General features: G+C 34.9%; 2 protein-coding genes across 3 annotated transcripts in view; one reads left to right on the top strand and one right to left on the bottom strand.

Moving 5' to 3' along the window:
* Positions 1-14,857: 14,857 nt before the first annotated feature.
* Positions 14,858-17,718, top strand: LOC132284726 (uncharacterized). The gene is made up of 5 exons (XM_059786856.1): positions 14,858-15,009; positions 15,136-15,188; positions 16,892-17,068; positions 17,174-17,254; positions 17,352-17,718. Exons 1-5 carry the CDS (start codon positions 14,950-14,952, stop codon positions 17,518-17,520), a joined length of 540 nt encoding a protein of 179 aa, XP_059642839.1. The 5' UTR covers positions 14,858-14,949; the 3' UTR covers positions 17,521-17,718.
* Positions 17,719-19,410: 1,692 nt separating this feature from the next.
* LOC132280907 (uncharacterized) overlaps positions 19,411-23,058 on the bottom strand; it is a 73,158-nt gene continuing 69,510 nt past the window's right edge. For both annotated transcript variants that reach the window (XM_059782662.1, XM_059782663.1), the window contains 10 exons: positions 22,786-22,914; positions 22,599-22,688; positions 22,348-22,454; positions 22,122-22,270; positions 21,603-21,685; positions 21,431-21,526; positions 21,168-21,290; positions 20,620-20,703; positions 20,256-20,399; positions 19,411-19,824 (listed from right to left, as the gene is read on the bottom strand). In XM_059782662.1, coding sequence (XP_059638645.1) covers positions 19,498-19,824; positions 20,256-20,399; positions 20,620-20,703; positions 21,168-21,290; positions 21,431-21,526; positions 21,603-21,685; positions 22,122-22,270; positions 22,348-22,454; positions 22,599-22,688; positions 22,786-22,914 — 1,332 coding nt within the window. In that variant the 3' untranslated portion in view covers positions 19,411-19,497. The remainder of the gene's footprint in view (positions 19,825-20,255; positions 20,400-20,619; positions 20,704-21,167; positions 21,291-21,430; positions 21,527-21,602; positions 21,686-22,121; positions 22,271-22,347; positions 22,455-22,598; positions 22,689-22,785; positions 22,915-23,058) is intronic.

The following is a 23,058-nucleotide window of genomic DNA, read 5'->3' as shown; positions in this document are numbered from 1 at the left end:
GATTGGTTGTTTTTCCAACAAGCTTTTTTTTGCTCATCTCAGGAGCAACTCCATTATATACTTTGGCCGGAGTTGGGGTCACTTCAATCATCATCGTGGATGCAACTAGAGGGGGCTAGGGCTCCCAAATTTGTTTGAAAAACGCTCAGTCCTTAACTAATAACAATTAAGAATAATGAGTTCCAAAAAAAAAAAAATTTACTTGTGACGCTTTCAAAATTATTGCGAATTGCTACAACATATTAAAGCTCCATTCATATATATATCTACTGTATATATACGTGTGTGTGTGTGTGTGACATGGCATGGGGTGACATGGCAGGTATGTGCATAAAGTATTTACCTCGTACATATCTAATAATCTCCTCGCATGTATCTCTTATTGCCTTATGAAGAGAGAAGGCAATAAGAGAACTTTTTGAGACTGAGTTGACTCGGCAGCGAGGCAGAGCCACGGCCAAACCCGGAAATTCCAGCGGGTTGACGGGAAGAAAAGAGAGAATAGCCGTCGCCTCCACTCTCTCTACCTCTGGCCTCTCTCCAAGCCGCCTTCTTCCTCTTCTTCCTCCTCCTCGTCGTTGGCGTGGCCGTGTCTACCTCCTCTGCCGCATCCGACGGTTCCGGCGAAGCCCGCTACCGCTAAAACTCGCTGGGGAAAGGATGAGGTTCATCTCTCGCTGTCTCTGCTCTCGATTCGTTACTACGAGAAGATGAATTTCAATAACCGAAGCAAATGACTTGAACTTAAGCTTGAATTTGTCTGGATTCTGCTTTTAATTTTGGCTTTTCGTTTAATTCGTATCATTATATGTGTTTGTATGATCATATCTGTATCCTATCTATGTGCTAGTTTCTTGATTTCTGAGATCCTTTGTAAATTTAGATATGATTGATCTATTGTGTTATAATTCTATAATTAAAGGTGTGATGTGATTGTGATTTTTATTTTCTTTCACTGAATCGAACTTCCGTGATGTACGTGTTTGGATCTGAGGAAAGTGAGGGAAAAGAAAAGTTTTTTAGGTGGGTTATCCTGGTGTGAATGGAGGCCATATGTGGATGCATTTTCTGAGTTGATACAAGCAGAAGGAAACAAAGGGTTGGAGTTGTTAGTGGCCACACTTTCTGGCTATTTGCGCACAAAGATTTTGGAGGCTAGATGGGCGAGGGTTTGGTATGGATCTAGAGATGGAGATGGGTTTGTGTGGGAATGGGAGAGAGGGATGGTAATGGTGGAGGACGTTGATGAAGAGAGGAGAGAAAAAGCAGAGGAAAGAAGAAAGGGAAGCCATGGGTCTGCCTTCTTTTGGCCCACATATATTCGAATATGTTAAGTATGTATTTTGTCTGCAGTATTTGTATATGATAAAAAAAAATAAAGTTTAAAAGTTACTGCTGACTTGGTGCTTGGTGTTTCGTCATCGCTGGCAAGGCAATGACATGACAAAATATGCTGACGTGTTTTCATCCCAACCTTTGGATCTGTCATGGATACCTTCCAGTGAAAAGTGCCATGGAGAGGGGAGAATATTGGGTACCCCAAGGGTACCTCGTCAGCTTGTCCACCTGGTACCCCAATCCAATAAAAACATGACAACTGGCTACCTTTCCACCTCAGCTTCCTACTCAACATGCCATTAACGGAGACGGCGTCAACTTTGTTAAAAAAAAAAATTAGCGTTGACCGGATTGAGGAATCATCTTCACCATCGCCGGCCCTACCAACCAGCAGCCATCGCCGAGCACAAAGCTCGTTCTCGGGTAGCCCAGAAATGTCCCTTATGATCTCGCCGAGTTGGCTCACCAACGAGTCTGAGCTAAAGACCCACAAGAATTAAAGATTAGAGACCCAGATGAGAGAATTGCTTGAATCTGTAACGCGGAGTTACGAGACATACGCCATAGTTTTGAAGGTCAGAGCGCCGCCGGCGCCAGAGAAGATGGCGCGTTGAGCACCGGTCGATTTGGTGATAGTATTAGATGTGAGCGAAGCGTGACGGTAGAGAAATTGTAGATGATGAAACACGCGATGCGATTGATCGTGTCGTCTCTTTCATCCGCCAATCGTCTCTCTATTGTGGCTTTCTCGGCGAACTCCAAGAGGTTGTTGCCACTGAAAAGAATGACGGTGAACGGCCTGTCATCGGCGCGTCGAATCGCCGACGCACTTGTGGCAGGCCAAGGCTCGAGTTTCACCGACGCGCTGAAAAAAGCAGCGAAGGTGTTAGAAGACGTTCACGACGGGCCAGTCTCTGCCGGTAAATCGGCGATGGAAAGGCGTCAATCCTCCGTCGTCTGTTCCACGCACTACTCACACCTCAAGATCCCTGTACACGCCTTTGGATTTAGCCAAGGTGGCGCGTACGGCAACGCCTTCGCCAAATTATGGTCAGTTTATTGAGCGTCGTGGTGCAGGATTTCCGTCTGCAACTCGGTTTCGCCTCCGCTCCGGTGAAGATCGCAGCGGTTATTCACACACCGGTCGGCCCTGCGCTCTCGGATCCGATTGGATCCGGCTCGGTGAGTTATATGCCGAAGAAGATAGGTTTCATAATTTTTTTTTTTTTAACGAAGTTAACGACGTTCCGTTAGTGGCATGTTGAGTATGAAGCTGATGTGAAAAGTTAGCCAATTGTCATGTTTTTATTGGATTGGGATACCAGGTGGAACAAGCTGACGGGGTACCCTTGGGGTACCCAATATTCTCTCCATGGAGAGAATGTGCGCCCATGTGTGTGTGTGTGTGTGTGTGTGTGTGGGTATGAGATATTTATTATCTATATGTTTCAATAATGGAAAAAAAGGAGATGCCATGTATAACTTTATTTAATGGTTGTCACTGGATTCTTCTCACTATTCTATCATTTTTTATATTAGTCTGGTAAAAGTAAGAAAAACATTCTTAATATTTAAATTTTAAGTACATCAGTCCGTTACATTTGAAAAGATAAGTAAAGAATAGCTTGAGTTCACTATTTTTTAACAATTTAACATTTTTAAGATGTAAAATTTTGAAAATACTCTTTTTTCTTTGGATAATACCCTTTTATATATATATATATATATATATATATATATTATACACTGAAGACCGCTAGGTAATGCATCTTTTCAACGGACTGAAAATCACCGATGTTCCCGGTATTATTTCAGATGGAGTACAACGATGGATCTCTTTCTATCAGCTTTCACCGTTTGGGTGCTTGAGACTCAGACATTCTCTTTGTTTTCATGGATGTTGTTTCTTGGAGCTTCTTGGTGTTAATGGTTTGTTGCTCTTGGTTTGGTAATTGGTGATAGGGCATGCATGTCATGGAGCATCGACGTTTGTTAATGGTCTGTTGCTCTCGATTTGGTCACTGGTGATAGGGCATGCAGGTCATAGAACATAGACGTTTGCAACTTGGGTTTGCCGCGGGTTGAAGTATTCTGAAGTTTAGTTTTGAGTTTGCCAAAATCAATGGACATCGTTGCTCTGTTTTTTATCGTAGAAGCTTTGGATCGCCATCCATGGGGCTCACCAGGTTGTGCTACGACAACCTGGTTAATCCGCAGAAGAATAACAGTCACCCAAGGTCGCTGCCGATGAGGAACAAGCAGTGGTAAGCAATGACCAGTCCAGCAACCTCACCAAAATGAGAGGAAGTAGGCCGGGACATGCTTGCTGCCGGTAGTGATGATGATGAAGGGAAAACAAAATAATGGAAAGAAAAGAGGGACACTTTAGTCATTTCATATTTATTTATTTATTTTTTACTTATTTTTTATTTAGTTATAAATGGACACTTTAATCTTTTCAGCATTCAGGTCCTTATTTGCTCCAAAATTTAAAGTTATGGATTTAATAGAACGTATAGGGAGTATTGTTACGTTTGGTGCGCAGGAATGGAATAGAATGGAATGTTCATTCCAACCACGGTATGCAATTTAATGTGGAAATGTCATTCCATTGAAATAAAAATTCATTTCTGAGAATGAAAATTCATTCAACAACTAAACTTATGAAATGGTCATTTCATTCCCAGGTAATTTCTTTTTTAAAAAATCAACTTCTCACAAAACCTCACGTTTTAAGTTCAAAAACCACCATTACCTTCAACCACAACCACCTCTGACTTTCACTACCACCACCACTGACTTCCACGTATCACTACTACCGCCACTGACTTTCACCACCACCACTGTCACCGCCACTGCCACCGCCACCGCCACCGCTTTCACCACTGCCACCGTCATCGCTTTTTACCACCGGCCACCATTGTCACCATCATTCATTACTTTGAACTGACACCATTTATTTTTAAATTATTATATAAGAATGTCATTTTGTTAATTTAATTTATTTGTTACAAGGATATCTTAGAAAACTCAATTTGAAATTTATTCTATTCTAAATTTTAAATTGATCCAATCAAATAGTAAAATGGTTATTATCATTTCATTCATACACATTTCATATTTACAATTAAAAAATAGAATGAAAATAATCATTCTATTCCATTTTATTTTTATACACCAAACGCAGCATATATGTATACCATAAAAGTGTTTTTCGCTCGCAACCTTATTAATTTTCTGCCTCTGTTAATTACGGAGTAAATTGTTTTAATTACTTTGTACATATTCCTCTCTATTTAAGTTCAAAAAAAAAAAAAAAAAAAAAAAAAAAAAAAAAAAAAAAAAACAGAAAGTTATTTCAAGGACACTTTCGGTAAGTTTACCCCTTGAACTATTGAACAAGAAGATTGTAAAAATAGTCTCTCAACTTAATCTAACAATTGTAAGATGCAACAAGTGAAACTATATACTCTTAAGAATATATATTAAGACATATTTTTAATTAAAAAAAAAAAGCTATAAAAATCAATTGATATATTTAAAAATTTTAAATATTAGTTTGTCCCCAAGTATTTCCTGGCTCGTTCAACTACTATTACTATTTCTAATATAATTATGGTAGCATTGACCTTTGAGGAGAGTATTGGATCAAGATGAAAACAACTAATATTGCAAGGTTTCACCCACTACAAAAATTATAGCGATGGCTTATGGACGGTATAATTCACCCTCCCAGAGTAAATTCATATGTACTATACAAATTATTACAAGTTGCCGTCCTTAATTATTAAAAATGTTACAACTTGTCTCTCTCCCGACAGAGGTATCGTGCAACATTTTTAATTATTAATAAAGTAAATTGGAGCATACGACAATTTACAAAATACTTGTACAGTATTAAAAAAAGGTTTTTAAATGAGATTTACCTTTCATAAAAAAAAAAAATTAGATTTCCTAGCTAGTCGTTTATTTATTTATTTTTGCCCGAGCAAACATTTGAGATCGGACCATACTCACCTATTTCATTGGTGATGATGAGTAAGTAATCTATATAGACTGCTGATGTGGTTCAACCACAAATGTACACATTGTCTGTAATTATAAAATTGAAAAAGTAATAAATAAGGAAAATATAGAGAGTGATTGAATTTATTCCCCCAAAAAATATTTTTCTTATTTATTAATTTCTTGATTTTGAAATAAGATATTATGTGTGCATTTGTGATTAAACCACATCAGCAATCACTAGAGATTACCTTCTCACATGTGAGTAGGCAAGTATTGTTTTTTGAATATGGCATGCTTTTTCTTTAATATTTGTAATCTTATGGCAATAGTGCAAAAAAAAAAAAAAAAAACCTAAACTATCACCAAAAGTGAAAAATACCCCTGAACTATCTCGGATTGCAAATCGAACCCTCGTCTATACCAATGTTACAAAAAGGACCATCTTGGTCACCAGACCACATTTTTCGGTGCCCAGAGGGTCAAAATTACCAAAATACCCTCACTTATTAATATAAAAAATGTAAAATATCATAAATGTACAATTCCCATAATACCATTCAAGAGCCATATTTCAGGAGTTTTTTTTTTACAATTTTGCCTAATAATAATAAACATTATCAATAATAATAATAACAATAATATTTTGAATATTAATAATAACTAATAATATTAGTAGTAGTACTAATAATAATAATAATAATAATAATAGTAATAATAATAATAATAGTAAAAAAAAAAAAAACAATTGCTTAGCTGGAAGATATGTGAATCACTTTTAACCCATGCAAATTAATAATAAGAATAATAATAACTAATAATAAATTGCTAGTAAGTGATTCACATATCTTGCAATTTAGCAATTTATTTTTGTTATTTTACTATTATTATTATTATTAATACTACTACTACTATTAGTATTACTATTACTAATATTATTAGTTATTTTGTTTATTATTATTAGACAAATTGCAAAGAACCTCTTGAACTATTGGTTAGTTGCAATATGGCCCCTGAAGGGTATTATGAGTATTGTACATTTATGATATTTTTAATTTTTTTTTATATAAATGAATAAGTGGGGGTATTTTGGTAATTTTGACCTTCCTGGTGCCGAAAAATGTGGTATAGTGACCAAGAGGGTCCTTTTTGCAATATTGATATAAATGAGGGTTCGATTTGTAACTCCAAATAGTTCAGGAGATATTTTTCACTTTTAATGATACTTCAACTAGTTTTTTGCATTTTTAACTAGGGTTAAGTGCAAAAAACTCCCCTGATATATAGACTTTGTGCAAAACTAATTTTTATTTTTTGAAAATGTGCATGCAAATTCACAAAATTCAAAAAAGGTACAGAACTAGTCCGTCTTACCATCTTTTTACAAAAAGTAAAACTAAAAATCCCATTTTACCCTTTTGATACCTAATTTACCCCTCACCAGACATGCATATTAACCCCCTAGGCCTATACCATTTCTTCCTCCCCTCTCTCTAGGGTTATGAGATATATATATATATATATATATATATATATATATATAATGTCTTTTTGTGTGAATATATATAAAGTATATATAATACTATAATAGTCAACTATTAAGATTAAGAAGCCAAAAAAAAAAAAAAAAAAACACCAAGTATTTCAATTTGACTACAACTCTTTGAAAATAAGAAAAGTTCATATAAAAAATATATATATTTAACCGTCAACAAACTAAGAGTATATATATATATATATATATATATATATATATATATATATATATATAAAAGAGTTATGCTAGTTTACTGTTAAAAAAAACAAAAAAAAAAAACCTTCAAAGATACAACTTTTTGGAAATTGGAAATGTTTATATATAAAAAATAAAATAAAAAGGTATTAACTCTTTCTTTTAATTGATATATATTAATTCCTTAGCTCTTCTTAATTGAGAGTACGAGATACGAATGAGGCAATTGAGAGACCGACCTTGGAAGGATTGACTTTAGGGAATCTCTTGACGATTTCAAAGACTCTCTCGATGACCTCTTCTTTGTCGAGATGATCGTCTCCGATGACCTCTTCTTTGTCGAGATGATCGTCGCCGTGAGACGACATAGATCGGACGGTGCTACACAGGCTCAGTTTTGATCCATTTAGGGTTAGGGTTTGAGCAACATGGACTCGAATGTTGCGAAGTACGGCTACTCTCAAGCCCACTCCATCCCTCTCCTCTCCTATCTCTCTCTCTCTCTCTCCCAAAAAAAAAAAAGAAAAAGAAAAAATTAAAAAATAAAAATAACTTATCGTCGGATTCATAGAAGCAAGAGCGTCGTTCAACAAGTGGAAGATCAAGGTCAATCTACAGTATATTATGCTGAAGGCCAAAAAGCCAATAGACACACTAAATAAATTATTCCTAAATATGATGACAGACATCAAAAAAATAATTGAATTTGCCCTCTTTTCATCCAAGCAACAGGGCAAAAATCAGATGCTAAATTACACATCAATGGCTAAAGGGCAAAACGATGAAAATCAATGAGCAACATCATACGAAAATCGAGGAGAGCTTTGTTCACAAATATAACATTCTTATATATATACTTGTCGAGAATAGTATATATATAACACCCAAAAAACTATAAAACATAAACTATATAAAATAGTTGGGGAATGTTTGGTTTTAATTTTAATTATATTTAGGTTTAGGTTATCCCTATTTTATACAATTTGAGGTTTATTTTATCCTTCTACCAAACAAACACAATTTTACACAAATTTGGACAAAAAAGTTATTTTATATGGCCGGTATGTATAATTATTAATTTATTCAACTGAAGTGAGGGTATTATCGTCATTTTATACCACACAGGGATCTATTTGTACCAAATTGATAGTATAGAGAGTTTTTTATCACACAGGAATTACTATGCACTATATCGACAGTAGAGGAGAATTTTTTGCACTTAAAAGTTCTACATTTGGAAAGGGGAAAAAAATTCAAAATCTGTGGGAGATTTGACATTTTTTGTCCACTTTCTTAATTGCCTAATCCAAATCATTTTGATTAAGTCCAGTTTTACTTGGATAATAAAACAACCGGGCACATGACACATTACTTTATCCTTCCATTATTTTTGTCAAGAAACCAGCCAAATTAAATCAGTTTTACTTTTATATGCAGTGACGGAGCTAAGATTGCTAAGATTTTAAGTGAGGGAGGGGCCGGGCATGCTGCCTAAAAAAAAAAAAAAAACAAATACGAAGTATATATATAATATAATAATTATAAAATTCAAAAGATAAAGACGAAGAAAATTATTCAAATATGCACGTTAAAAAGAAGAATTTTAGGAGTAAAAGTAGAAAAAGAAAAAGAAAAAAAAAATGAGAGAACTTTAAAAAAAAAAAGTTAGAAAGTTTCAATTGAGTAAGGAAATTTTGACTTTTTCTATTAAGAAAATTTATGAAATTTGAAGAGTGGAAGAGAAATAAAGAAAAAATAAAGATATAATTTTAAGAACTACAAAATTGAGGGGACACTGTATAATTTTTTTCATATATATGAAAAAAATTAAAATAGTTACCACATATATTATAGATTACGGCCAACTCAGGGGCGCGTGCACACCCACTTACCCAATTAAACACATGCTCTCTCTCTCTCTCTCTCTCTCTCTCTCTATATATATATATATATATATATATATATATATATACATACCTGTATAGGTTGAAAACTTGTAAGTATATTCATATTGGGATGCTATTTTGATATTAGTGAGTGGGACGGTGTAAAGTAAAATTGCTTGAATTATGTGTAACTAGATACAGCTACACCAGTTATATATATATGTAGTATTATTTTAATGACTAGGATATGTTCTTGAATTGTAGCCTGTGGTCAATAGAAAGGAACTGATTCTTGGATTAAAGCATGGTATGTTAAAACAATGTATATATATATATTTTTTTTATGTAAATGTGTTTTTTTTTTTTATCTCTGTTAGTCTGTTAAGATATACTACCACATCATTAATGTGTAGAATTATTATGTATTTTACATAACCTTTTTACACAACTAGATCAATATCTTTCTCATTACATTAATAAATCAACCATATTAAGTAAGTTTGTAAAAATTATATGAATCCAGACATGACACTAATTAATTATTATTGAAAAGTGTATTTTTAAATAAAAAATATTAAATAACCTTTATAGTTAAAATTAAATAATCAAATTTTTTTTTTTTTTTGTATAAATCAATTATGCCACATTAGATTTACAAAAAAAAAACCAACCAAATTCAACTCTTGACTTCGAGTTGCCTTCCCTTTTTCTAATCCTTTTCTACACGATTGGACAAATAAGTGTCTTTCAAATTGTATTTTTAGGGAGGAAAGAAAATGAGAACATGATTGATAGTTAGTTATGAAAATTTCAAATTTTCATCATTTTCCACAGTATTTTTGGACACATTCGTATTTTTCAAAATGCATTTTTATCCATGTAAGGAATTGAGCCGTAGCTAAAAATAATCATTATAAAAAATTAAGAAGTCAAATTTGGAAAAGTGAGGAGTAAAAACAAAGGAAATGAATAATAATCATTCATCTTGTATTGAAAAAGAGGCATTGAAGAGAAAAAATAATAATAATAATAATAATAATTACTTTATTTTATACTAAGTGGAAAAGGTTAAAATATGAATTCTTATTATAATGATTTCCCTCAACTCTCTTATCCTTTTCATATTTGATCTTCTATGTAGAAGTATTAAGAAAGCACTGATTATATCTGTAACAAATAAATAAATAAATAAATAAATAAGAGAGGGGCTCGTCGCAGGATGAAAAATGAATGGATATATATATATATATGATTGGATGCTAATAATATCTCAACAGTTTAAACTTTTCGTTGGGTACTCGATCTATTATAATAAATTATCTACCCTTTTTCACTTATTATTATTACTATTTTGGACTAAATGTTCTCACACCCCAAGTTCAGTTTATTGCTCATATATTAAACCTCAACTAATTTGACTCTCACACCCCTTTCTAAAGTATGAAAAAAGTGAGTTTACTATTATACCCTTGTTTTATTTAACATATATCTAAGCAAGCTATGAAATGACAATATTACCACCATGTTCTGAAACTTCACCGTTCTGTTCCTTCAATTTTCCCAGCACTCTCTCTCTCTAGAATTCCACTGGTTTTCTCTCTTTAAAATGGCTCCCAAGGCCGATAAGAAGATAGCGGCGGAGAAGAAATTGCCAAAGGAGGTGACGTCCTAGGAGAATAAGAAGTGGTTCAAGGCCGCGAAGGAACTGCGGCGCTGCACCGGCGAGACAGAATCAGCCGGCAAGGAGGAACTGAATCGGCCGTGAGCTTGCTGCGGTGCTCGGAACGGTGAGGTCGGCTGACTTGCGGCGGCTCAGTGTTACTTGCAGAGAACAATAATGTTTTGGAGGTATAAATGAAGATACCCAACCTTCAAACTCTTCATTCTTTGCCATTAGTTTTATTCTAATTTGTGAATTTGGGATTATTTTGCAGGCTGTAAAGATCACAGGTGAAGAGTGTAAGAGCATGACAGAGAAACAGAGAAAGCCTTATGAAGAGGTTTACTTCATGCCCAACACATCTTTTTATTTGTTTATGCCCTGAGCAAGATCTTTTTGCTAATGGAACTAATTTTTTTTAAAAAGCAAGATGGGTTCTGGTGCCGGAAACTTCCTCAAGGTGTTGGCTAAAAACTTCGACGTTCTTGTTGGGTATATTTTTATTTTCCTTTTAGTTGTCTAATGTCCTTTTTGTTCCACTCTCTTACTTTACCAAATTCTAGAGAGAGTCATTGTTTATTTCATAGTGTTTCTCAGCTTAGATTTCTGTACTTGTAGTTGTTCACCTGTTCGTATGTGTGCGTGTGTATAGTTAACCCAAACTTGTAGATGGCAAAGAAAAACATGGAGAGATATATGGAAGAAATGGAGGTTTACAAGCAGTAGAAGGAAGAGGAAGCTGCGAATCTGAAAATGGAAGAAGATGAAATGATGAAAATTCAGAAGCACGAAGCCTTGTAATTGCTGAAGAAGAAAGAGAAAACAGAGAACATAATTAAGGGTCTTTCCTTGCATAGCCGTCCGATTACCACCGGCGTTCAGAGATTGCTTCCTTGCACACCCACCGTGGCAATCCTTGCCCACTGATCAGCTCAGAAATAAAACTGCAAGTGGCATTAACAGATTAAAACAAGTTGAGGGTAAAAAAGTCTAAGAATAAAAATGTATTTGAAATAAAGGAGGGTAATTTAGGTATTTTATTTTATAATTTTTAAAAGAGGGGTGCGTGAGCAAATCGAACCAAACCTCACGAGGGTGTATTAGCAAAATTGGCTGAGGTTTTATATGAGGTTTTATATGAGAGCAATACATTGAAACCTCATGAGGTGTGAGAGCATTTAGCCCTATTATTTTTTATTTTCCTCCAAATTTAAGTGTCCGATATTAAGATCGAGAGCCTCCAAACTTGAACAGCTATAGAACAACGACCAAGTAAGTGAGCAATTGACTATGGGTCCTCCCCACGCTTAATTTTGAATTTGAAGGGGATGTGGTGAATTTCATGCATTTTGAATAGGAAAAATTACGTATAGGTAGACTTGGTGGCCTTAAATAACAAAATAGTCTAATTTTAAAGTTCATTTTTCAATTTGATTAAATTAAACAAAATAATTACAAATACATCAACAATTATTGTTAAGATGTGAAAATATTGTCTTTTAAAATTCAAACCCACTTTTTTTTTTTTTTTTTTTTTCCTAGTTAATTCTAGCCCACTTTAAGTGACATTTATTTTTTAAAATTAATATAATATTCAAAAAAATTTGGATGTGTTCTTCGAGCATAAAATTTTTAGAACAAGAGTTGGTATTTTGGATCTTAACAATAATTGTTGATGTATTTGTAATTATTTTGTTTAATTTAATCAAATTGAAAAATGAACTTTAAAATTAGACTATTTTGTTCTTTAAGGCTATCGAGTCTACCTATACGTAATTTTTTCTATTCAAAATGCATGAAATTCACCACCTCCCCTTCAAATTCAAAATTAAGTGTGGGGAGGAGCCATAGTCAATTGCTCACTTACTTGATCGTTGTTCTATAGCTGTTCAAGTTTGGAGACTCTCGACCTTACCTTACGCATGGAGCAAGTTATGGTTGGCCACAATCAATGGCCTGCTTGGTGGAGATCCCAAGTAGTTGGATTTTGAAGGGTATTGCAGTGAGTTTGTGTTGGCAAATTTGGAAAGCTCGAAATGCCTGGGTTTTTGAGAAACAATGCTGGAAGGACATGGATATTGTTTTGAAAGTTGAATCTCATTTCTGGGAATTTTATTGTTAGAATATATTATAGAATATATTTTTACCATGTATTGTTAGAATATATTCTATAATATATTGTGTCCATATATATGTTTATCATATAAGGTTTAGGTTTACCATATAGGGATTTATGTAGGAGATTATATATGTGGAGAATAAGTAATCCTAAACCCTATATGGTAAACCTAAACCTTATATGATAAACCTATACATGATAACAATATATTATAGAATATATTCTAACAATACATAGTAACAATATATTTTATAATATATTCTAACAGCCCCTCAAAGTTAAGGTGGGTTATATGAAGCCATCTTGAGTTTGAAGACAATCATTTCACTCTGATGTAGTTGACATGACAACGATGCTAACGTGGTTGATGATATGGCAATTGAAGTGGTAGGTGACTTGGCACTACTGTTGGCACCTCCGCTGTGTGGTAACTGACGTGGTAAGTGACGTGGCATAACTACTGGCACCGTTGCAGAATATGTCTGACGTTACACCAATGCTGACATGTCAGGTGACATAGGGTGGAACTGTGAAGATCTTGGAAGTAGGTGTGGAACGTGAATAGGTTGATGTTTAAACTGATGGGTGATGAATTTACAAAGATTTACCACGTTGAAGGCGTATGTGAGCGCATGATGACCACTGATGGTGCGTAGTGGCGCGGTGACAGAGCTGATCCGACATGTTGAGGTGCGAGATTACCGCTGGTGCGTGCGAAAGCGCATGAAATAGTAGGATTACCACTTGAGGCGCATGGTGGCGTGATTTGGAGTGCGGAAGCGTGAGTTTGCAAGCATGATTTGCCGATTGACCATTGCCGCCGAGGATGGGAATCAATGGCCTGCTTGGTGGAGATCCCAAGTAGTTGGATTTTGAAGGGTATTGCAGCGAGTTTGTGTTAGCAAATTTGGAAAGCTCGAAATGCCTGGGTCTATGAGAAACAATGGTGGAAGGAGATGGATATTGTTTTAAAAGTTGAATCTCATTTCTGGGAATTTTATGAAGCCTCGTTAAATTTTTTCCCTAATTTAAACCAATCTTTCTTAGTTTCAAATCAGAATTGTAGTCAGACATGGAGATTGTCCCTAAGGGATTTTGTGAAGGTTAATGTGGATACGGCTTTTCATTTGAAAACCTAGGAAGCTGGAGGAGCGATAGTGGTCTGAAATGAATCTGGATGTGTTCTTCGAGCATAATTTTTTTTCTTCTCTCCAGTTAATGATCCATCTAAGGCTGAAGCTCTTTCATTGAGGCAAGCGATGAACTTTACGTTTTATTGGGAATTTGAGAAAGTTATCTTTGAGGTTTGTCAAAGCTGTGAATGGCATGTGGTGGACAAATAATTCGTGAATCCACAAATTTGATCCGATTCGTGCGGAACGGATTGGATTGCTACACTCACGGATCGGTGACAGATTCAAAAAAATTGAATTTTAAACTCACGGACCGGATCACCGATTGAACTATTAAAAATCCGATCATATTCGTGAAATTTATATATATATTCAAAGAATATGTTAGTTAATTTAATTACTTAGTAATAATTTAATAGACTCTAAGGATGTATTAGTTAATATTTATTTAAATATATGAATTAATATTAATAAACTAAAATTTTATCTATTGGGTTATGATTAAAAGATAAATAAATAATAAATAATAAATAATATTAATTATAAAAATAATAATAAATAATTTAGATAAAACTCAACTGTAAATCCAATCCGATCCGTTATTACACGGATCCGATCCGTGGGATAACAGATCAGTGGCGAATTAAAATTTGTCTAATCCGTTGGGAGCGAATTCGTGGCCACCCTTATGTGCACATATCCCACAATGTTATGTTCCATTATAGAGGATTTCAAACTTCTCAGTTGTATCCGTGCCCCGAGAAACTAATGGTATAGCTCATCATCTAGTAGGTTGGGCTTGTGTCACATAAAGGTGTTCAACCCAAAAGCTCACAGTAGCCCAAGCCTTGGGGAAAACAGCTTTCTGGGTTTGGTTGCACATAAATGTGTTTTTTGTTGGTCTTTCTCTGGCCTGGACTTTGCTATTTTGGGGTTGAGTTCGGTTCACTCGGCCCAACCCAGATCGGGGTCAACTCAGTGGGAAAACAGCAAAACCCTAATCCTAAAACCTAGGAATTCTCTTCTCTCCTCTTCTCATTCTTTCTTGAGAGTGTGAAGTTTGAGTTTTGTTATCGATGTCGGAAAGAATAGAAGATTACGATTCTGACGCTCCCGAGGAATTCACAGCCGAACAGGTGCGTTCATTTTTCGCAATCGATTACAATCAACCGAAACGTTGAAAAAAAAAATAACAAATTTGATTTGAAACAAAATCATGTGATTTTAGTTTTAATCTTGTTTGATTTGTTTCTGTATCGCAGGGAATACAACAAGACGAAGAGATACGAAAAGTTCAGAGAGAAAATAAAGTTAGGTATGCTCTTCTCTCTCTCACACACACAAAACACACGCAGAGACAAATTAGGTATTGGGTTCAATTTTAACCCTGTTCGGTTATTGAGAAAGTAGAGGGAAAGAAAATCAATTGGAGTTTGTGATAATATATTTTTGTTGGTTTGGTTCCAAAAAAGCGAAGTTAAGAAATTAGCTAGATGATCCTGGTAGGAGTAAGTTTTCACATGAACTTCAGCTGACTGTTATTAATGTCTTTAGAACAAAGCATATAAAAAAGTACAGCCTTGAACTTCTTGCATTCAATTTGTCTTTCTTTCTAGTAACCGAAGAGCCTTAGTTCGGAAAACAAAAATTGAGAGATTTTCGAAATTGACCCATCCTTCTCGAAAAGAGTAGCACAAAAACTCAAATTCGTATAGAAGGTCTTTAGCACTTGTCAAGGGTTCAGAATGGCAGTTTTCAGTGAAAAGTAAACACCACTTCATATCAGTTCATCTAACTTCAGAGCTAATTCAATTCTTTTTTCATATTTTTGATGAAATGGTTTAAAGCACCCTAAGGGCAGCATTTGATGCACATGCATTTCATGATGCTCATACATTTCTTACACGAGACAGTTTATTAGACTCTTTTAGTATAATACATGTCTCCCAAGGAATCAATAAAAGAATATAAGGTGTCTTGAAAACACCCATACATCCAAAACTGGAGTTTTCAAACTTTGATTTGTTGATACCGTAAATGACTAGCTATATCCTCAAATATGTCCATTCTACACTGCCATTATGCATCGCATGAAGCAAAATCATTCTGTGCCAAGCCTGAGTCCCTGACAGATTCTATCCTAATGCAACCACCCGCCCAACAACGAAGAAAATCCTCCATAGGCGGTTGCATAACCCATAGCAAGCCAAACAAGGAGAGCACAATGCCCTACAAACCAAAAGTCTCCACGCAATGGAAAAGGAGATGTTACTAGTTCTTCGTACTTGTTGCAAGTGCAACACTGGTTAGGAATCGCCATACCTCTCTTCCCCAGGTTGTCCATCGTTAAGCCATCATGACAGTTTTAATCTTTTTTACTTTTGCAGAGATATCATATTACAAAACCAAAGCTTGATTTCTTTTTGCATTCCAAAATGTGTTGAAAGGATTAGGAAAACAATGCTCTTCGGGTCTTCCTATTTGGATGTCACACACACATATTTTCGAAAGGTTATTTGGATGTCACATTGCCCGATGTGTAGTGATGATATTTGAGATTTATAGAATCAATGGAAATTTGAAAGTACACAACAGAATCTTACCTGCCATATTTGTTGGAGGAGTGGCTGGAAGACTTATACTTCTATTTCCCTTCAACCTATAATGAAGTGAATAAACCCAACCAAAGGAAATTTTGAGTCGTCCATGACTCCATGTAACATTACTCTGCAATAAAGTAAAGTATTTCTCGTTCTTAAATTAAGAGAATCAACCTAGGCTATGGATTCCTTTGTATCACAATAGTTCATCAGATTCATTTTATACATAAAACCCATAGCATGCTAATGTTGGCTTATGTTTGGAAGTGTTCTTGAAAGCCCACGCGATATTAAATGTTTAGATGATAGTTTATTGATAGATTTGTAATGTGGGATTCTTTAGATTGTTCTTCTGCAATTAATAACGTCAACGTTACTATATGCATGATTCTTGGCAACTATATTTTGATCTTTGTAGGGTTGTTCGTGAAGGAAAAGAACGTCGCAGACAATGGGCTCAAAAGATAACACCACGACCTTCACGAGGAAATGAAAGCATTAAAGCTGTGGTAGAAACTGGAACAAACCAGGAGTCTCTAGATACCGGGGGAATGCTACCAAATGACATTGTCGAACTGCTTGCAGCTCGTGAGAAGTATGTTATGACTCTCTCTCTCTCTCTCTCTCTCTCTGTGCATGCAGTTGTATTATGAACCTCCATCTCAAGCTAACATCCTAACGTAGGTTACTTAATCTGCAGACACGTTTTCTTATCAGACTCTGAGGAAGAGGATACAAAGAAAAAGCCTTCCTCAAAAAAGAAAAGGCCCAAAAACTCTGGGTAAGGGACATCTGGTTTTGCCATACTAGATGAATATTTTGTTTTGTATACACCTATAGAACAAAAATAAAATTTTGGCTTATTTATGATTTCACAGGCCAGAACCTGTTATCTTGAACGACATTCCACCTGCTCAATGCCTGCATAACTCGTTAGAGTTTTTGAAGAAAAGGAAAATGCGGGTTTCAAGATCATCTGCAGTTTTGAACAACTCCAACCAAGCACTACGCCTCATTTCTACATCTGGCTTGTTAGGCAACAAATGATGATGGGGTATGTTATATTAGATTTGTTGATCCGTGTTACATTGATGATGGTGTCGTACTTTTAGCTCCACCGTGCACATGATTGTGCATGATGAACATGACATTGATTTAATTGTTTAATGAATATATTACTGTTTTGAGTTGAACATGACATTGATTTAATTGTTTAATGAATATATCACTGTTTTGAGTTGGAAATTGCACGATTGCATTTTTACCATCTTCGGGGACAGTTATCTTATTGTAACATTGTCCATCTGTGGACTGGATTACATATTGACACTTGCACCAACTTATATAGCCAAATCTATAAGAAAACATTATGGTATATGATTATAAAACTAATATATACATTACCCCTTTGTTAATATATGTGTGTGTGTATATATATTCTATTTTATGTTGATAAAACTAATATATATATATATTCTATTTTATGTTGATAAAATCTTCACTTTATGATCCTAATGGATGCACTTCCAAACAAAAGATGAGATCCGAGGGAGTTGGAATGGTACATCTGGGACCCGATTAACTGCAAAGATTAGTTGTTATTTTGATGGAATATGTACTTCAGACGCTCTCAACCAACAATAACAACAAAAAAGGAAACCTTCTACCCCCACGGGTGTTAACTGACCAAGGAAAGGACATGCAAGTCTTAGATATCAATATCTTTATATATATATATATATATATATATATATATATTATCAGTTCAGTGAAAACATTTTAATTTCTTATTTCCATCTTGAATCTAGAAAAGAATTGGGAAATAAACAGAGGAAAAACATGTCGCCTCTTTACCAAAATAAGGGTCCTTTAATGAATTGATCAATTATTACTTTGCTTCACACAGCGCTACGCATGAAAGAAAAAGGTACAAATAGATAATAGTGCTCCCATTACCAGTTACTGAGTTTCTATAAATCAAACTGTTAAAACACCATGAAATCTGGTGATAGTCCGGCTAAAAAAACCATAAGTAATAGAGGTTAATTCCCCCCAAAACTCCTATTTCGGCTTTCTACGTTTATCTGTTTTGCTCTTATATATTTTAACAATTACGTATTATTTTGTCTCTTCTATTAGCATAAATAATTTTCTTTCTTTAATTTATTTTCCATATTATATCTTCTACTTATTTAAACATGATCGTGAACATTTTATTTAAACATGATCGTGAACATTTGGTTTAAATAACAATAAATAAATATGAAGATGGGTCTCTATTCCCTCTAATCTTTTTTTCCTTTTACAACCGTTGAAGGGACTCGTGTATTGAAACTGAATTTAAGACAGTAAAAAAAATACCATTTTAGTGGGGTTGCAACTGTATTTATGGTTTCAGCCTTGTCGCTACATTCACCTTCTTGGCCTCTGAGAAAGCCATTTCTTGCGTGCATGTGAACGTGAAGCATTATGATACTTGGTTTTTTTAGCTATATGATCTAATCAGGGTACTAAAATGGATAGATCGGGTACAGTCCAAATCCCAATTCACATAGTTTGTACGAAATTACTTGTATTTATAGTTATAGACACAGAAAAGTGGTACAGAAATGACGCGCAAGTTCCTGGTACGAAAAGAAAAGAAAAGAAATCGGGGCCGAATCATTGTATTCCATTGGAATCTTATATCCTTTTAGTAAGAATCAGAGACCTAGAAATTCATTCATTGTCATTTTTGTCAAGAAAACTTGACAAAAGCCACTTGTGAAGCATTATGACACTTGATTTTTTTAGTTATATGATCTAATCAGGGTACTAAAATGGATAGATCGTATACAGTCCAAATCCCAATTCACATAATTTGTATGAAATTACTTGTATATATAGTTATTGACACATAAAAGTGGAACAGAAATGACGCAAATTCCTGGTACGAAAAGAAAAGAAATCGGAGGCCGAATCATTGTATTCCATTGGAATCTTATAGCCTTTTAGTAAGAATCAGAGACCACATACAGTATAAATTCATTCATTGTCCTTTTTGTCAAGAAAACTTAACAAAAAGCCACTTACAATCCGTCTTGCCAAAGGATTGGGAATATAGCGGCATAACCGTCCATCAATATATGCAACCATTCCCGACAACACAAACTGACCAATTCCCCACTTCCACACAAGCCTCACTTTCTGTTTCGAAGCAGGGACCACAGCTTTCTCATCATCTCCTTTCAACTTTTTCTTCAACTTCACTTTTGAAATAGCGTTGCCAGCTTGCTTTCTCAGCACACGGATTGCAAAACTCACAAAGAGGTGTTCACACAAAGTCAGCATTGTTGGCCCAATTTTCCATTGCTGTAGGCAAAAGTACTGTATATTAGTTATATCCGGTGAGTTCTGGTTACCAGAATATATAGTTCCTCCACTGACTTAGTTGGCAGTTGTTGATTAGACTCCTGATTTTGGACATAATATGTATTTTCCTTTCAACAGTCAAGGCAGCTGAAAAGCATGTACAGGTAGGTTTTATGTCTACCCATTAGCCACTGACGTATGAAATCCAATAACACTACCAATTAAGCAAGTCAGCATCAAATTAACATGCCTTATAAAGAAAAAGAAGTAAATGGATCTAACATGTGATTTTCATATATCCGAATTTTCAAATGTGGTCATTCTTGGAAAACCACCTAAGGTTCAGGGATTAAACTTCTTATCGTGAAACGTGTAAAGGAAATGATGTCTAAAGGAAAGAAAGGTTGCACATTGCAAAAGAACACACTTACACTTTCTCCACGAATATGGCGTAAAGGACGAGAAGCTGTTGAAGAATCTCCTTTCAACAATGCCTTGCTTTCAAGGAAGCCCTTCACACGGTCCATGATCTCGTCTATTAGGGAACTGTTTGGGGGCAGGTTTTTGAGGAATACCTGTTGACATTGTAATATATAAAATCAGCATAGTTACACAATACGAAGTGACCGCGATGCCCAATGTTCACATTATTTGGTAACTACCCAGACATCAGATAAGAAACCAGTTTCTGCTCTCAGAATTAATACAAAAATTATCAGTACACAGACTCGTAATATCATTTTTCCTTTCCATAATTAAAACAGTGAGATAATATTATAGAAAATAAGAAGTCACCTGATTGTCAATGACCCTCACTCTCAGATATTCTTGTTTATATATTGTATCCAGCATAGCTTGCAGGTACCCTTCAATATATAACTGCATTATTTAAAATAAATGCTTAATGACTATGTAGACTCAACACTTGCACTATAGAAAATTATCACAATGACATACTGACATTACAATCTGCAAAAATAGAAATAAATAATACATAAACAAAAATATGAACACCATTGGATTACACATGTATAAGAATTTTATTCAAAATTTTATATTGATTAGGCTACCCTTTCATGATATTTTGCTGTTAAGCACCCAAAAGCTTTTCTATCAACTCACGAACAAATCAATTTTGTGCGTATGGCTACAGCCTTCTGAGAATATTTTAATCAGCAAATACAGCAAAGGATGAACTTATTGATTTACCCAAACAATCTTTGTTGTGTTCACCCTTTTTTTGATAAACTAAACTATGCAAAAAATAGAATAGACTGACACAAGACCATTACTGGAGATCCATTGTTTCTTTTCTTTCTCAAAGAAAAAAAAAAGGAGAGTACCTCATCAACCCCGGGACTTCGATCAAGCTTAATTTTTCGATCTGGGCCACCTTCCATAAAAGCAGTACCCAATAGTGATGGTTCCATAGCCAATTTCAATATTCCTTGGTGAAAACCACTGACCTGAAGGGAACCATGGACGTTCAAATTGTCAAGTTCAAAATTTTAAGTTAATTTAAAAGTTCGCATGCATTTAATCAAAGGAGAGATAGCAAAGTGAAGGGTAGAATACAAAGTGGAATCCACAGGAAGAGGAATTTTACCATTCCATTAAAACCACTTGTTTCTGCACCCTTAAGAACTGAATCTGATATTTCAGTAACTGCAGCAAATAGTATATTTGACCCAGCCGTCTTCACCTGCAGATCCAACATGCTAAATATGTTTTAGGCAACTGCAGTAGCAGTCCTAAAATTGGAGGAATACAGAACTTACAGTTTTTCCCAGATCACCAAAATAGCGTTTCGTCCCTGAAAATCCTTTACCGTCAATACATTTACTGATGAGTTTGAATGTACCTGTCCTTGACAGTTACAGCATCAACAAAGGATTACAATGTGAGCACCTTAACAATATGCATTTTAAGCATCACAGGAGAGAGTGACATCCAGGGAGTTTGGTATCTGACATAATACTTTAAATGCCAGTTAGTCATATGGATGATTATTTGAGATAATACTTTAAATGCTAGTTATTCATATGGATGATTATTTGACATAATACTTTAAGCAAGTACCATAACCACATGAAAGTTCAAGTTCCATTTTGTGACATGCATGATTTTTTTTCACATTGAACCATCACGTCAATAACAAAAAAGTCCATGACTAAAGAAGACAGAACTCGTATGATTCTTTATGCTGTTTCTAACTAACATCACAACAGAAACTTCAAAAAATTACCCACAAACACACACACACACACACACACACACACATATAGAGAGAGTAATACCTATGGTGAGACCTGGAAGATTGAGCAGGGCTCTGGAAGGATCAAAAAAGACATCAAGAGAGGATGAAGCCATGTCATCAAAAATGGAAGCAAAAGCTGGTGGAAGCAATGGGCTTCCTTTTGCAATATAGATGGCCCTCATGGCATACCTAGAAGCCCAAGTCATTTTAGACACAAACAAGTTTGTGATATCAAGAAAAACACATGAATGTTACGATATGCTTACCATGAATAATGTTGTGCGCATTTAAGAAACAATTCACGTATGGTTATCAGAGCATGAGTTACCAAAACCCCATTGAGCTCTACAGTCATATTTTTTATAGCAGGGATCTAAAGAAGAAGGAAAAAACAGAAAAAATATATGAAAAGAAAGAACGAACAAGTTAATGGCAAGACATGATGTACAAATGCCACATATATATATTTAAAACTCTAACCAATTTTAGATAATTTGGAAAATGCTTCCCATCAAACCTTTATCACGCTATGCAGCAAAGACCTCAATGTTTCCTGGGTGGAGCTATAGCTGGAATACGAGTCGCCTGGAAGAAAGCTTGCTATGATCTTCAGATACATTAGAAATAAATGTAAGTTAAATGACACGATGAAGGAGGAATTTAGTAAAGATATTTTAGACCTGTATATAAATAAAACATCAAACCTTTATTGGGTGTATCTCAAAATGATCAAAGTAATACTGTTGACTCTGAGTACTTGAATCACTGAGTGATGTTCTCCAAAATGGGACGGTTCTCATCAGTGTCTCCTCATCAATGTTCAAATTAAGCGGCTGTAGACATAACCAAGTTACACAGTCAATGCTGCAACAGTCAGTTCATAAATGCATGCATTACAGTTAGGAATTATAACGATCATGATAATGATGCAGCTTCTCACACGCTAACAATTCCAGATACATATAGGAAAAATGAAA

This window comes from Cornus florida, unplaced genomic scaffold (assembly GCF_030987335.1).
Source record: "Cornus florida cultivar Cherokee Brave unplaced genomic scaffold, ASM3098733v1 CherokeeBrave_3.0.0_Hap2_Chr11, whole genome shotgun sequence".
In the NCBI taxonomy this organism is placed as follows: domain Eukaryota; kingdom Viridiplantae; phylum Streptophyta; class Magnoliopsida; order Cornales; family Cornaceae; genus Cornus; species Cornus florida.
The sequence above is the reverse complement of the archived record's forward strand: the minus strand, read 5'-3'. Positions and strand labels throughout refer to the sequence as shown.

Bases quoted from the DNA above. Each gene is read 5' to 3' on its own strand.
- LOC132284726 (XM_059786856.1), top strand. From the start codon at position 14,950: ATGTCGGAAAGAATAGAAGATTACGATTCTGACGCTCCCGAGGAATTC. The intron at 15,189-16,891 runs GTATGCTCTTCT...TGATCTTTGTAG, and splicing joins CAGAGAGAAAATAAAGTTAG to GGTTGTTCGTGAAGGAAAAG. The intron at 17,255-17,351 runs GTAAGGGACATC...ATGATTTCACAG, and splicing joins AAAAGGCCCAAAAACTCTGG to GCCAGAACCTGTTATCTTGA.